The sequence below is a fragment of the Eleginops maclovinus genome, chromosome 3, assembly GCF_036324505.1.
Source record: "Eleginops maclovinus isolate JMC-PN-2008 ecotype Puerto Natales chromosome 3, JC_Emac_rtc_rv5, whole genome shotgun sequence".
In the NCBI taxonomy this organism is placed as follows: Eukaryota; Metazoa; Chordata; class Actinopteri; order Perciformes; family Eleginopidae; genus Eleginops; species Eleginops maclovinus.
Genome location: NC_086351.1, coordinates 23,503,400 through 23,519,966, shown reverse-complemented (window position 1 = coordinate 23,519,966; position 16,567 = coordinate 23,503,400). Strand labels below are relative to the sequence as shown.

The 16,567-nt window shown below is 38.3% G+C and overlaps 1 protein-coding gene across 1 annotated transcript in view; it reads left to right on the top strand.

Moving 5' to 3' along the window:
* Positions 1 to 16,567, top strand: part of grik2 (glutamate receptor, ionotropic, kainate 2) — a 249,394-nt gene that overhangs the window by 166,673 nt on the left and 66,154 nt on the right. Inside the window, exon 12 of the mRNA XM_063879961.1 lies at positions 15,575 to 15,781. Coding sequence (XP_063736031.1) covers positions 15,575 to 15,781 — 207 coding nt within the window. The remainder of the gene's footprint in view (positions 1 to 15,574; positions 15,782 to 16,567) is intronic.

Sequence of the window (16,567 nt, the reverse complement as noted above, 5' to 3'; positions counted from 1 at the left end):
TTTCATAATATCCACAAATATGATAAAAAAAAAACTTAAAAAAAACAAGTAAATAAAAGTATTTGATGGTGTTTTCTGATAGAGAGAACTAATGTTTATTGTCCACAGCTGACAATAAATTGACCTGACTTTTTAACTCAGATTGATATGACTACACATAGTCCCTTGATCCTCCTCGGCAAAGGTCTGTTGCCGATAACTAACAATCACAGTTTTCAATTCAATGTGTGATAAGGTGAGGTTAAATACTACAGTTATATAATTATACATGCTGTATACTAAACAAACAAGTAAAATAAGTGACCTCAAGTATTTAAACCAGAATTAGACCCCGTCTTTAGAATAACATGAAGACCCAACTCAAGTTTTACCTTCTAGTTTGTGCCGAGCTCTCACCAAGATCATTCAGTTTGTTTAATTGTCATGGATATTGATCTGTTGAGATGTAAGCTCCATCTGTTATGTTTCATCCGAAATGTAGGACTGGTTGTTCAGTGTTCAGTCAACCATCAGAAGTTATTCTTGATCATACTTTCCTTATAAACCCAAACTAAGTGTTTCGTCTGTTGCTAGTCACTAGTTGCTCAGGTGAGCCGGGCTATGATGGGAGAATTTGAACTTCCTTCAAAACCAAGCATTACATTATATTATATCATGAATAAAATGTCAACATATATCAGCCTTTTCTCATCAGGGTTGGGTTATCCTTTTGGGGGATGTCAGGGGAAATACTTATGGACCCCTTTTGACCCAAAACATTTTATCCTTAGATAACAGAATTTCGTGGCATTATCTGACTTTCTTCAGTTAAAAAAAGTCTTTGGGAAAGCCTCTGAACACATCTGTCATTCACCGAGAAAAAGACCTAGTATGTAACTCCCTCAAAATTATTTGGAAAAAGGAGAAACAGTATGTTGATTTAGTCGGTAAATAAATAGATTATTGAATTTGGATATCAGGCTTGGCTAGCCTCCTACAGTCTTTATGTTAAGTTAAGCTAAGCTAGTTTAAAAATCTCCCAGTTCAAACCTATAATGTTAATGCTAAATGTTCATTTTACACTATTCCTTCAGTGGCCCTTTTATTTTACAAAGGATAGGGCAAAGCTTACAACATGCATTAACATTTTATTTTAAATAAGGCAACAACTTCAGTTACCACAAAGTATTATGGAGGACTGGGAGCCTTTGTGTTTTCTGTCACTCAATTTCCTTACATTAAATTAAGATATCTGAAGATAACATAAAACAAGATGTACCTACAGTATATTAATCCCTGTTGGGAAATTCAGGAGTTTAAGCAGCAACAGAATGAGAATGAAAAACAGGACCGTATGGATTCACACAAGGATAATAAAATGTAAATTATATACAGGTAAGTCACTGTTAAAACACAGCATGTGCCTTCCTGTACTCCTAGAAACAGTAGGCACAGACTATGTGCTGTGAGAACCATGACAGTAGAGGAAACTCAAAGAAGCAAGCCAAATTAAAGCCATTAATGATCCTGTTATTGAGGAGGCAAGCGTAAAAATAACAATATCAAGTAAATTGCGGGTTGTCATTATTTATCGTGGGCCTTTTTTCCTTCCGTGCGTGCTGTGAAGTGATTGGATTGCAGTTATTAGCGAAGACTCTCCACGGCTGTAATTGCCATATCAGGACTGAGTCATGGGGAGATGTGTGATGGCTGTGAGCAGCGCGGAAAGGAAGGGAGGGCTGACAATAATTGGGTTTGTTACATCTGATTGATGTACACTTTCATCCAGCTTCTCATCATTTTCTCAGGGATTATGTACTATAAAACATGATGTAATTACTGTTGAGATCTTGGCCTATCAACAGTTTATCTACTTGGGAAATCACTCCCGTAATGCTGCGGTGGAAATGAAGTACCTTTAGGCTAATGGCTAGAGCTGCAGATAATATACTGTATAATGTCTTAAAGAGAGCAGCGAGCACTTCCATAGAAACAACCCATGTGTTATTAGTCCCTGCAGGAGAAGAGTGGAACTCCCTCCCCACTGCTCTTCAATACAAAAGAATTAACAAGCCCAGGGTTTGTTTTGCAGTACAATGAACTGTACATCTAATTTAACATGTTATCCGTTGCAACAAATAAAAGCCCCCAAAAAGATACCCAGCAGCAGAGGCCTTTGTCTTTTAAAGGCATCACATTTAAAGATTTTAGAGGCCCTATTCTTCTTTCGGGGATTTTCCCTTACCTGGAGTGTGTTATATAGGTGTTTGTGCATTGTGTTAATGGTTTGCAAAGGCTTAAGTCCCAAAAGGAGTTTCTTTCTAACAACGCTAATGTTAAGCATTCTCTCCCATAAGTCCTCACAAAGAGACATCTATATTCATTGTTTGGCATTGTAATATATGAACCTACAGTTAGACTCCAAAGCTATAATCAATTGGTTTCTTGTTGGTAAGATTTAGGCACAAAATCTTCATATGGCACTGTCAAAATTAAGAAGGATAAGGTTAGAAATGCTGGCCATCATGTATAGCATAGTTCACTAACAGGCGGACACCGACCTATACTAGCGTGACCAAACGTCCTCTTTTGCCCGGACATGTCCTTTACGTCCTGTCCGGAGCGTCCAGAGGGGTTTTATAAATTCATGAAAACGTCTGGTTTTCCAGTTTTTCATGGGACCATTAAGCGTGTACTTAAATTGACTGGCGCTTTGCACAGAATTCTACGGTACTGTGTTGCGTGATGTAATTCCCGAGAGGCTGCCTTGTGGGCGGCTCTGCCACGCACGCACACAGAGAGAGCAGAGCAGACAGCGGAGCAGCATTGATCACAAAATGCCGAAGCGAAAGTGCAGCTTCACAGATGAACTGCAAAAAAACGGAATCATGCTAGCACCCCCCCCCCCCCCCCCGCACACACACACACACACACACACACACACACACACCCCACACCTATAATAGACCTATATAGACCTACAATCAATACATTAATAAGGGATTTCCATTTTGATGGTGCAATTTCATTTTAACCGACGCCGACACGGGGCGAAAGAGACAAGTGAGCGATACAGGGAGATAAACACAGGAAGAAGAGAGAGATAAGACGGAGAGAAAAGTGAGGGGAGAGACGAATTAGTGGGAGAGAAAAGGCGGAGAGAAGAGTGAGGGGAGAGACGAGTTAGCGGGAGAGAGAAGACGGAGAGAAGAGTTAGCGGGAGAGAGAAGACGGAGAGAAGAGTGAGGGGAGAGACGAGTTAGCGGGAGAGAGAAGACGGAGAGAAGAGTGAGGGGAGAGATGAGTTAGCGGAAGAGAGAAGACGGAGAGAAGAGTGAGGGGAGAGACGAGTTAGCGGGAGAGAGAAGACGGAGAGAAGAGTGAGGGGAGAGACGAGTTAGCGGGAGAGAAAAGACGGAGAGAAGAGTGAGGGGAGAGACGAGTTAGCAGGAGAGAGAAGACGGAGAGAAGAGTGAGGGGAGAGACGAGTTAGCGGGAGAGAGAAGACGGAGAGAAGAGTGAGGGGAGAGACGAGTTAGCGGGAGAGAAAAGACGGAGAGAAGAGTGAGGGGAGAGACGAGTTAGCAGGAGAGAGAAGACGGAGAGAAGAGTGAGGGGAGAGACGAGTCAGCGGGAGAGAGAAGGCGGAGCTAAGAGGGAGTGAAGAGACGAGTTAGCGGGAGAGAGAAGATGGAGAGAAGAGTGAGGGGAGAGACGAGTCAGCGGGAGAGAGAAGGCGGAGCTAAGAGGGAGTGAAGAGACAAGTCAGCGAGAGACAGAGAGAGAAGATGGAGAGAAGAGTGAGGGGAGAGACAATATAGCGGGAGACGGAGAGAGAAGGCTGTGAGTGGAGCGCCAATGAGCATCTTCACATGTGTATGAGAATGGCCCTGACACCATTTCAGCCCCGATTTAAAACCCTGGCCGGACAGGCTAGAGCTCAGTTTTCTCACTGAACTAAAGACAGTCAGTGAGGGAGTGGAATATAAGAGGGACAGAAAGACAAACCTTAAAACTGTTCAATTGTTATGATGTGTTCGGCCTGATGTGCTATATAATTGTCTGAAACTGTTAAGATGTGAATCGGTTAACACAGAGAAAGAGAAACTCCAGCTGCTGCTGCACTTTATTTAATCTTTCTTTCTTTATTTTCTCTATTTTATTTTAAACGCACCCCGAGTGGAACATTACAAATATCTACAGTATTATACTGCATATCTGTATAGTTCAAGAGACAATAAATATTGTTGTTTTTGAATTGTACTTTGTTTGTTTGATGAGACAGTCAGTTGTTGATTACATGCAGACGTTGATACAGGTCACAGCTAATGAGTATCACACTCATTCATAACGCCAGTTAGACATTTTGATGTTCAGGACCTTTGCTTGAGGACATTTTCTCTAACTGGACCTCGTTGAATTCTAGTTGAATACCCCTGATGTACAGTATATGTTCATCTCTTGGTGCCAACCCTTTAAGAGAAGGAACACAAACGGCTGAGTAAAAATGTTTTGTGTGAGTTTAATATTTTTTCTCAAAACGTCTAAATGCTTTTGCACTGATCAAAAAGTGTTAAGTTGACTGATATGTTTGTAGCCGTGCCTCATGCAATTGGCTGCATTGTGTAAGAATCAGGTTTATTCCAAAGCTGGTTCACACATACCAGGAATTTGCTTTTGTGTGAATGGTACAAATATAAACGCATTGAGAGGAATATTTTGTAGAAAAGGAGCAAAACTAGAATTAAACTATTTTAAAATCTATAATAACACAATAAAACTAAATAAATGCTTACACAAAATATTGGTACACTCAAAACTAAGTATAGCAAAACATATTAAAGAAGCTAATGAACAATGAATAATATTTGCTGGCATGTAATTCACACAACCCACTTCAGGTTTAAGACTTTAAAAAACAATATGCTAGAGTCCACAATGTTAAGGTACGCTTTCTTCCAGCTTTCATATTTTCAATTACATATTTTTTAATCTTCAATGGTAGTTAGGGAAAGATATGCCTGAAATTACATATTCATTATGAAGTGTTCAAACCCTTGTTTTTTTTTGTCAACTGTTTTCTCTACGCAAACAGTTGATTAAAAAAAAAACTGAATTTATTTTGTACTTATATCCACTGTGCATTCTATCAATCAAATGTTGAATTTTCTAACATAGCAAAACAATGTTTTGTCTTTACCACATCCCAAATAAAGGCAACTAAAAACTAAACTTGGCAGAAAGAAAGAGGGGCTGTGAACCCCATGATTGAGACACTTGGCTGAAAAAGCATCCTCTGGTCTCACATCCGTTTGGCTGTCAATATTGAGGGCAACTGTTGTTGGACGAGACATGGGGACAAACTAGCGTGGGACGGGGGCCAGAGAGCTTCCATCACATTCATTAGAAAGAGACAGATGTGTAGAGATAATGAATAAAAAGGACCAGTTGCAGTAATCACTATTTGATACAAACACATGAGTACAGTAAAGGATAGTTAAACGAAAAGCTTGAGCTATCAAACACATGAGTGAAAATTATCCCAGCCATTTGATCAATGAGAGCCCATGTGGAGCACATGTAGGACATAAAGCAGATTGTACTCGGGCTCTGGGAGTAACGGATTACTTGTAACAGGATTACAGTGTTAGTAAAAACCTAAAAAGAGCGTAGTGTTTGCAGTAAAGGATCAGCTGTTCTCTCTCCTCTTTGAGCTGTTGTCTTCTGTAGGCTGATACTTTAACAGTGAATCTATACGCCTACTGCCTGAATCTGCTTTATAGTTTGCTTTTCACTTTCTTTGGTTCATTTGTTCTGTTTTTAATTCAGCAGGTGAACCTATATGTCCAAGAAACGTTAATAAAAATTGTTAAAATATTACAAGATGTGTATAATATATTGTCCTTAAAATTAATTTCTCTACAGTTTAGTGCAGTGATTGTACCATAAATTGGACCATAATATATGCATATACTGTATATAGCCCATTGGCAGTAGTGTAACATCATGGCCCTGGTTTTCTTTGCTCTCTGCTACAGTCACACTCAATGCGCGGGAATCAATAACACAACACTAAGTGTTTAAATATACTCAAATAAGGCAGTATCATTTGTTTCTGCAGTGGCACCAAGTCCAATGTTTTTAATTCATTTGCAAAAGCAAGGGAGATAGCGTGTTTGTGTGAGAGGAGAGTCACAGGGGTGGGGAGGCGGCTCTAATCTAGCTCTTTTCAGAGATACTCAGCTCCCCTCACTCTATCTTTTTAATTAAGGTGTCCAAATAAAATGTGTTATTGTTATTAATCACACAAAAGGCACACTTAAGGGCAATTTATGGTTCAATGTCGACGACCGCGTAGACGCATGGTCGTTGCCGTGAACATTTATAGTTCTGTGTCCGGTTTACGTGACGCAATGCAATTCATCGCCACAACGGTAGGGGTGCAATGTTTTTTGTAAAGACTGACTAAGATTTTTTTGACGTCTATTGTCGTCGCGTGTTGTATTTGTTTACCAGACGTCACCAGACGTTCTTCTGCTTGGTCCATTCTAGCTTTTTTTTTTAAAATGACGGTCTTTGTGGATTGTAGGAATTGAAAACTGGGGAAAAGCGAAATGATGGAAATCACGTTTGCCATTTTAGCGGACCAATCACAGCCCTTACAGCTGCGTCGCCTCGATGCAAGGTTAAAATTTTTGGGAGGTGCACGCAGCGCCGCAAGGAGGGCCCGCAACGACGCAAGGAGGGCCCGCAACGACGCAAGGAGGGCCCGCAACGACGCAAGGAGGGCCCGCAACGACGTTGAACCATATATCAGCCTTTATTATGGCTATGGTTTACTGTATGAATTTAAATGTATTTCCAACTTAACATTTTAATAATTATATGGGCTGTTTTTTCCAAATCAAACAAAACGGTTAAAAAAAACAAAACGTTAAAAAGGCCCTATAGGCTTCAGGGGTTTTCCCTCTCCTGTAGTGTGTTGTGTTTGAAGCTGATTTAGGAACATCTTTTTTTAGGATATTTCAATTCATAAATAATCAACTTTTAAAGGGGTTTACTCACAAATGTATTCCGTTGCGATTACTAGTTTCCTAAGAAAAATGTAATCACTCATTTTAGTAAAACTATAAAAGTAATGTGACCTGCTTACTGACTGCTACATTTGGATTATCACAATAGCAAATGCGATGCGAAGAGAAAATAGATATCATAAAGTGTGTTTTACTAAAGTGTATTATGTAAGATAACATAACAATGTGAGTTTAGAAAAAGAAGAAACCAAGATATATAGGATCAAAAAGGATTGTATTGATAGGAAAAACCTGCCCTTCATGAAGCATATTCAGGCAGCAGCCTAACAGTGAAACACATGAGCACATACTACAGTTTTAAAAAGCAGGAATAAATTGAAAACGGAACAAATGAACCAAAGAAAGAGAAAACCATAAAGCAGATTCAGGCAGTAGGCGTATAGATGCACTCTTAAAGTATCAGCCTCCGAACAGAACAGCTGACAGAGGAGAGAGAACATCTGATCCTTTACAACAAACACTATGCGCTTTTTAGTTTTTACAAACATTGTAATCCTGTTTGTAATCCCTTATTTTACGAAATGTAACAGTAATCAGACTTTTTTATTGAACTGTAATGGAATACAGTAACGTTTAAAACAAATCCTGATAACGTGATGCTGTTACATCCTTAAGCCTGGTCTTCACTTATCTCCACTTTGCACATTTCTCACACAGCGTAACTCACAGTGGACCTTTCACAAAAGAACGCTGATCCAGAATAATGCTTTTTAAATATTATAATTTGTATATTTTACTTCTTTTGCTTAAAACCTTAATACATGACCCATAATGCAAATGAAATTTACAGTTTGAAATATCCGCTGTGCAGCTAGGAGGACTTTTAGGGGGAACAGACAGTCGTGTAAACATTTTCATATATCAATTTCAATTATTAAGCTCACTTTATTAAACACTGTAATAAACTCTGATGGGAAACCATGGTACATATTCCACTTCAGTGCAGCAGCAACACATGAACTGAATGATTTCATCCTGTGAAATGTGCTCATATGTCAGATTATGTACTGGGCCTGTGCTGATACATACATTGGGATTAAAGCAGCTGGAGAACCATCCATTGAAACATCTTTTGAAGCTGTGATTCATACATGACAGACATTACTACATCTTGTTCAGTCAGTGTTGGCTCATTCAAACCAGATTAAAACAACTTGCATGAATGCTTGCTTTTGATTTGATCAGAAGACGCTTTGCTGCCTCATAATCAGATTTGTGCCAGTGCTGCATAAACCAAACGATTTGTTAGCTACTGTTCTGACTTGGTCTTGGTCTCAGTTTATTATTTTGTGAAACATAACAGTGAAAGGAAACACTTATTTTATTGTCTGGCTACTTATCCGAAAGAAAAAGGAGAAGTAATTAGAGCCCCTCCATCCATTCCAGTTCCTCAGATGGATGATGAGAGTTTTTAGAATGTCCAGAAAGAACTACAGGTACGGCTGACAGTTCCAGCTGCTTTATGGGTAATTTGCTCAGTGATGCTTTATTATAATTAGAGTCTTTCACAGTTGACAGAGAGGGTGAAAGGTCACAAGCTGCTGATGGGCTCACAAAAGCTTCTTTGTGCTCTGCACGCTGGAAAACAGTGGTTCCACTAGTTAACATGGCAGTAAAAGGGAGACATTATTCAAACTATAAAGAGAGGAATTAAATGATATAAAGGGGCTGAGGTGGGGTCTACTGTCATCATGGATGGGTCAAACAAACACCAATGTTTCTAGTGTTTTATAAAAAGATATTTAACTACTGTAGTTATGTTGCCCTTTTGCTTTGTGAACAACTCCATCTTCAACTGTAAACCAAAGAGAACATACGGAGTCATTGAGAGTTTAAGTTTAGATGTATTGGAACATTATTGTGTCAGAGAAAGGAATAAAAAGAGGACAGGTTCAAGACAAAACATGTTCATATCCGAGCTATATTTGGGATATAAGCCAATATTCCCAAGTTAGGGTGTTGGAGTATCAAACCATTTTCTTCAGTTTTAATGCTGCATGTTTGGTGCTGAGCGACAGGGAAAAAAGTCGAGTTTATTGATACACTCTTTACACTTCAGGCTCCAGCTGATCGTTAACGCTTTGAAATCGTCCCATAACTCCGTATTTTGTCCTTTAACCATTTCTCCTGGACAGAAGTTGAGGATCAGCTGCCTCACGAGCTCGTCAGTATACAAGTTTGCCAGAACATAAACAAACACACCCTATGTAATTAAATCTTCCTGGCTATGATATTCACCATATAACTTTTGCTATGCTAACATGGACACATGTAGCCAGCAACATGGTCCGTTGTTAGCTTAGCAAAAGTTATATGGTTATACGAATTTAGACATGATAATTCACACCAAAAAACATCCTCTTCTTTCAAAAGAAAAACATCTCAGGATCCTGGTGGTTCAGCAACACCTCCGCATCGTTTCTGCTATGTTTTACGTCTTGCAAGTTAGCGTTAGCTAGCTAATATATCTGTAATGACCATAATACGGTGCCACATTAACCGGTATTCAACTCACAACCAAGTGTCACGCTCACTGTTTGAATAATGCAACTGAAATTCTAATACTACAGTAATTGTATGACTTTTGCTTTTAAGATAAAGTCCAGTTGAGAACAAGAGAGATTGCCATACATGTGAGAAATCATGGGATCATTTAGATGAAGATCCCTGCAGATTTCCGTTTGAGACCCTAGAACTTGGTTTCAAGGTTCAAGGGTTTTTATTTTGCACAATAGCTACAGTGTAGTTATGGCAATGACAATCTTAGGTCCCAAACTCCTTCAACAATGCAATATATTATATATTATACATAAGACAAAAATAAGAAAAAATAATGTAAAATGAAACAGAGTAGGATAAATCAGAATAAAATAGTTGTGTTGATAGACCAGTCTATAAGTAGTGCAGATGAAGATATACATGTCAGATATTGTACAGTGAAATCCAATGAAATACTGTTTGATCTACTGATAACTATTGAGATAACACACTAAATAAATTGTCAGTAGTTTGACCTCAAACCTATAATTGTAAGTATTGCCAATTAAACTTATGGAATGAGACAAACTTTCTGCAAAGAAGTTAATAAAGAGAGCTGAGATAACTACTTTGATGTAGTTAGCAACACAATTAAAAAAATACTTTTCAGGTCAACAATTTTAAGTTTTACTTCGAACAGTTTGATATATATATATTTTTTTTGGGGGGGGCTTTTTGCCTTTAATCGGATAGGACAGTGGAGAGTGACAGGAAAGTGGGAGAAAGAGTCGGGTGGGATCCGGAAAGGACCACGTGTCAGGAATCGAACCCGGGTCGCCGGCGTACGGTGCAGGTGCCCCAGCCAGTTGCGCCACGGCCGGGGCTGAACAGTTTTATATTTATTATGGACTGCATATGGACTCCTGCTGGTAGTACTGTATTGAAAGGCCAGCAACATAAGGTAAAACACAGACAGCTCTGAATAACACCCTTCATAGTGTTGCCAGGATGTTCCTTCTGGAATTGTGATTCAACAACTGTGTCAGACAGTAGCCGTCTGTTAATTTATGACAGTATAGTTTGAAGATTGGCAACACTTACAGAAAAGGAGTTAGGCTCCCTGTATTCAGCTTTGTTTTTCTACAGAACAGGTGATTGCTGCCATGCAGTTGCTGTGTTTTCTTTGTCCTTCACTATGATAGAGAGCAGGGGTCAGGATGAGTCGATTCTCTTGCAGCGTAGATGTTTTTGTTAGACGTGTGTTACTGGAAAGGACATTACACTTCCTTTCATCAAGTAGCTTTAAGTTGTTTACCCTACTGCATCAGAAATAGATACATAGAGCACAGGCTGACCAATCACAGCTCTTGGGTGCTGTAAATATGTGATGGAAAGATTTAAAGTCTAAATATCAGAGTCTATTACATTATGTCCCTGAGTTTCAAACTGGAAATAAAAGGCGTTTTAATCTGTGATACAAATTGATGCAGACAGATTGATTAACAACACAATTTCACATTTTAGAATCAATGAAGTGCATCTAATCTACCAATGTGTGCGTCAAACAAGAACAAACTAAAAATGCCTGCAGCAGAGGGAATTTCACTTTTCAACTACTCTTTTCAGAAGGGGGCTTAAGTTGTACACAAAACAGCGAGTGATAAATAACCCTGAAGTTAGCAGAGCTGAAAAGGAAATGATAAAACACCTTTAGAAAAGATGAAACTCATCCTTCCAACACTGTGAGTGCTGTCCTTCTGCACAGTGTGAGTGCCTAGAAAAACTACCTGGGCGGATTCAAAAAAACCTTGGCATGCTCAACACCACTGAAGCTGTTACCATGGTGATAGGAAGAAAGGAAAACACCGCTGCTACCTTGGCTTGTTAGATGTGAGATACACACACGTATTATACACATCGCCTGCACAACGCCTGCTGTCCCATCAACAGTGGCCCCCCTACCGTTTCATATATATATGAATATAATTGGCTCCTGTATTTTAAACGCCAGCGTAGAGGTTATATTTACACTCCACCTTCATTAACGTGCCTGTACAAACAGATAGCAGTGTGATTGTGCTGTACGCCTTGATATTGCAGCACGCTCATATTGATCTGTATGTGGACAGAGCTTTCTGCGCTTTCATCAAAATTACATCAGTATCATCGCAGTCCTGCAGCTGCTCAAGTATAAGAACGAGCTACAGTGGGTGCCTCATATGTACCGGGTTGTGTCAGCAGTGATTATCGATGGTTAGAGAGAGAATACACTGTAGCTGATGGTATGGATTGATATCCTGTTTTAGTTTTTGTTCAAATGGCATCGATGGGAAGTAGTTATATTCTACTAGATGACAAAATATCACAAAGAGATAGTGAATTCCACTGGTCATTTTTATTTGAATCAATTCATAAATATAAACTAATTACCCATGGTAATTTATTGTGTTGAATGCACGGGGTAGTGAGGATTACTTTAAAATGTATTCCATTATATGTAGAAGATATGTAAAAAAATTAGAATTTAACGTTTTAGTTTAATACATCAATTAAAAGCAAACTCAGTATTTGTGTATAATAAATCAGGTGTGCACCTACTGCATTTAAAAAAGATATGTTTAAAATAAAAAGTAGCCTCAATAAAAACCAAAAAGAAAATTCAGGCAGTATGTCTAAATATATTGATCTTTATTTTAAAAAAGAATGGCAACATGTAATCCTGCTAGAAATCCCCATTAAAATAAACCGTGACATTAATCTGATTACATCTTATTTTATATCCTGATTGCTTGCATCCATTACTTGTGATGATACACCCCGAGCCTGTGAATGGATAGAGTTAACATGTGCTTTTGTTAGGACAAACATTTCTAAATGTGATGTAGAATAATATTTTGTCAAAAGTCACACATGATCACATGTGGCTGTCATACATCAGATATATCCTGTGTTAACACCAACTTCCCATCTTCCTTATTTTTAAGGTAACACAATTCACAGCATTATACGCATGACAGATTACCATGATGTACATAACAGATATAAATAATATATATTTAAGCTTTTTCAAATATTGTGGAAACACCAATTTCATGTGTGTGTCTGTGAGAGACATTTTCTAAATGCACTGAGATCTATGGAAACAGCCACTTCATGTAAACTATTAAGTCCAAAAGACACTTGTAGTTTTGGAATACACGTGGGGTTGACCTTTCTTGTGTCATATTAGATCATATTTAATGTATAAAAACAAAAGAAATCGCAGGTTTTATATATTGCTTTCAAACATGTTTACTTATTCACATATGTATATGTTTATACCACACATGGGCATTTGTGTTTGTGATATATTTGATGTAATGCACATTCACATTATAAAGCAACATGTATATGATTCTGCATGAACACATTCAATGTGCCTTTTGTTAGTGACAACATTTTCACATACCAAATATGTCACATAGGTTCATGGATATTTCATATGTATGGAAGATTATTAGGGCCATATGATTTTCTTCCTTTTTTTAGATCAGTTTTTTTTTCTTCTGAGATCAAAGTCTGAATGAATCCCAGAACTCAAAACAATTCACTTTTGTTCAGCTAAAAAAAACCACATTTTGCCGTTATAATCTTCCATACATATGTGATACCGTGCAGGGGTCTCAGGTGTGCTTTGTGTTGAAAAATAAATACACAATATTAATATATACATTTATACAAAAATATTGAATGAAATATATTAGAAAAACCTAATGATATGATTTCATTTGTATGTACATATATGATATAATGTCTCAGAAAAGCTGTCACGTTTTTCACTCATTACTCGGTCCATCTTCACAATACTGTGCAGAGAAATCATCATCATCAACATCTGTCTACTAACCCTACTACGATGCAAATTTATGATACACCGCTAAGAAACGCCTGTTTGTTTTCCCTGCCGCTCCCCGTGAAAAGAACATTCTCTTTGTTACCTGCTTATGCAAACAGCTCACAGCCTGCATACTGTTAAAACACAGCTCGTGAAATGTGTCAAAGCTGTTAGCAATACTTAACGTTTTTTTTCTTTCAGTCATGGAACAGTTATATTATAAACAACACCTGTCTGACGATACATTTCTGGATTTATTTGTCTGAGAGAGTCAGGGGAGTCGTAGAAATGAGGGACGAGGATGAGCATCTAAGGCTAACAGAGACAGATGGTGTAGGGAGCGGAGGTAGAGAGTGGAGGACGAGGAGGAGGAAGCAGGGAGTGAAGCGTGGAGGAAAGAGGGGAGAAGGACACGGTAGAGGAGATGCTCAGGCGGGAGGCAAGGAAAAGCTGTATTATTATCTCTTTATTGTGCGCTGAAAAAAATGAAACATGAACTTTGATTAAATGTATTATATCAGCAGGAGCCACGTAATAATATTGGGTTAGTTGAAAGCAATAATAATCTATTATTGAACCTATTTCTTTTTAATTTAGACTTAATGCTATTGCTTTCAACTAACCCGATACAATTATGTGAAATCTGTTGGCATAATACATTTATTTAAGTCAAGGTTTAAAAAAAAGTTCCTTGTACAAAGGCCATGCATAGAAAACATTGATCCCAAAAAGAGAACAGTTGCTAAATGCCAGATTATAGCTAATAGCTCATTTCCATCTGCAGTCACTGGGTAGGTACACACACACAGTGAAAAACTGAAACGTTGACTTAAATTAAATGTATTATGTCAACAAATGTCATACAACTGTTTTAGGTTAGTTAAAGTAGTAATATTAAGTTAAAACAAAAATAATAGGTTTAATATTATTGCTTAGAACTAACCTGATATAGTTACGTGAAATATGTTCACATAATACATTTAATTAAGGTCAATGTTTCAGTTTTGTCTGTGCATTACAATCAACAAACATTTGATAATTTCCTTGTGCCTATCACACTAACAATTAAAACAGATCCACACAAGGATGTATACATTTAAATACAAGTACACTTGTCAATATAAGTATAACTTTACAATTCATTTAAACTAACATATCAAGCAGTACACTTAACGAAATCTGAAAGTTTGGAAATCTGAGCAGGTTTTAAGATCAGCTGGAAGCATATTTCAATGTTTGATGGCCATAAAGAGAAAGCAGATTGTGCAAATGTAGTCCGTCTCAGTTGGTTAAATCTGCGTTAAGGGCAGATTTGGAATTTTTGTAATAGATGTATTTTCATTGTACAGATAAAACGAAATTACAGAGCAATCCTGTCAGTGCACAACAAGCAACAAAATAAATTAAATGAAACCGTGTATCCATACACAAAACGTCTATACTTACATACATACGATGAATACATGCAGTTCAAATCACCGTTGTTTAACAATAGCAGGTAGTGAAATTTGCATGTCAGAGTTGGTCACTTAATAAATAATTAACAGATGAATGCAGGAAGAAATATGTGTTGATGACAATTTGTGGGGCCGTTCCTATGTGTCTGTACCCATATGCATTGTAATGCTGGTTTAGATTAAGTTCTCTTATTGCTCGGTATCGTGAGATTCTGCTCATTTATTCAGAGCGGAGCTGGGAAAAACTTCTCGATAGAGGTTACTATCAAAGAAGACATTGGTAATCTCCCAGCTGTTAGTGTGAGCAGGGGGGATGTGCGCTCTCTTTCTGTGTCCGTCTATCAGCATCTCTTATCTTATTGACAAAGCATGCAGTGTCCTGAAAGCTGGGCCCGGGCCCAAAGCCAGCCTGCTGAGCCTGAGAGGAGCACAGAGTCATTGATATGGGGGATTATCTCTTATTATGGTCATGCCTCACTTTGCACCCTGCCTACCTCACATCACAGGACTGGGACTGCTGGCTAACACACACACATAAACACAGCTTTACACATGCTTTACTCCTCCAGCCAACTTGTGGCTCCAAAGCCTATCTCACACATCCGACACCCTTTCAGATAGGCCTTATCTGAAGGTAAAAGATGCCAAGTGCCATTGAGACTCACCCCCTCTGCCTTTATTTCACCTGACAGGAAGAGCCATATGTGATGTTCAAGAAGTCTGACAAGCCGTTGTACGGGAACGACCGCTTCGAGGGATTCTGCATAGACCTGCTGAGAGAGCTCGCCAACATCCTGGGCTTCACGTACGAGATCCGCCTGGTGGAGGATGGGAGGTACGGCGCCCAGGACGAGAACACGGGACAGTGGAATGGCATGATCAAGGAGCTTATGGACCACGTGAGTGTCTTTGTATCTTTATTAAAGACAGTGCATTAACATGATCCCAGCAAACAGATGAGGATCATTCTGGATCATTCTCTTCTTTTTTATTCAGACCAATGCACGTATTCAATATTACATTCCAAGTCAATTGAAGAAGTTTGGAGAAGTTTGTCCCATCTGATTGTTTAATGTTTTCAGATCTCATCAATTGTTTGGGGAATCAAATATTATAATAACTAAAATAAAAGGTGAATGAACCTGCAGAACAACATTGTTAGTTGCTATAAGCAAGTTGCACAAAAGGGGAATACACAGCCAGGGTGAAACAAATAAAACATATTAGTAAATTAAACATTTTTGGGTTTACACTTTTTGGTATCTATTATAGCAATTACTGGTAAAAGTGGTTTCAGATTTCGATTGTTCATTCTTGTGTTTTTTGACTCAACAGAACAAGGTTTCAAAATCTGGAAAATATTATTGATAAGTATAAAATATACGTGCAAAAACAACAGCGTTCTACACCGTCACATAAGAAGCCAATATTTTAGTTTTGCTTGCCCTTATCGTATATTGATTTTTTTTTTTTTTTACAGATCATAGTAATAATTGTGTTTCTGATCCACCGTTTTCATAGAATTCACTCCAAGATTGCGCTTGTGTTTTATGTTTTAGAAAGGGAATTATTGATGCTACCAACGGTTAGGGTTAGATATAAATAAATTGCCAGAAATGTTGCAAATTCATGTGCAAAGCATTATGTTTTTCCCTTTAAAGTCGAATGACCAAAGGTGGAAGAAG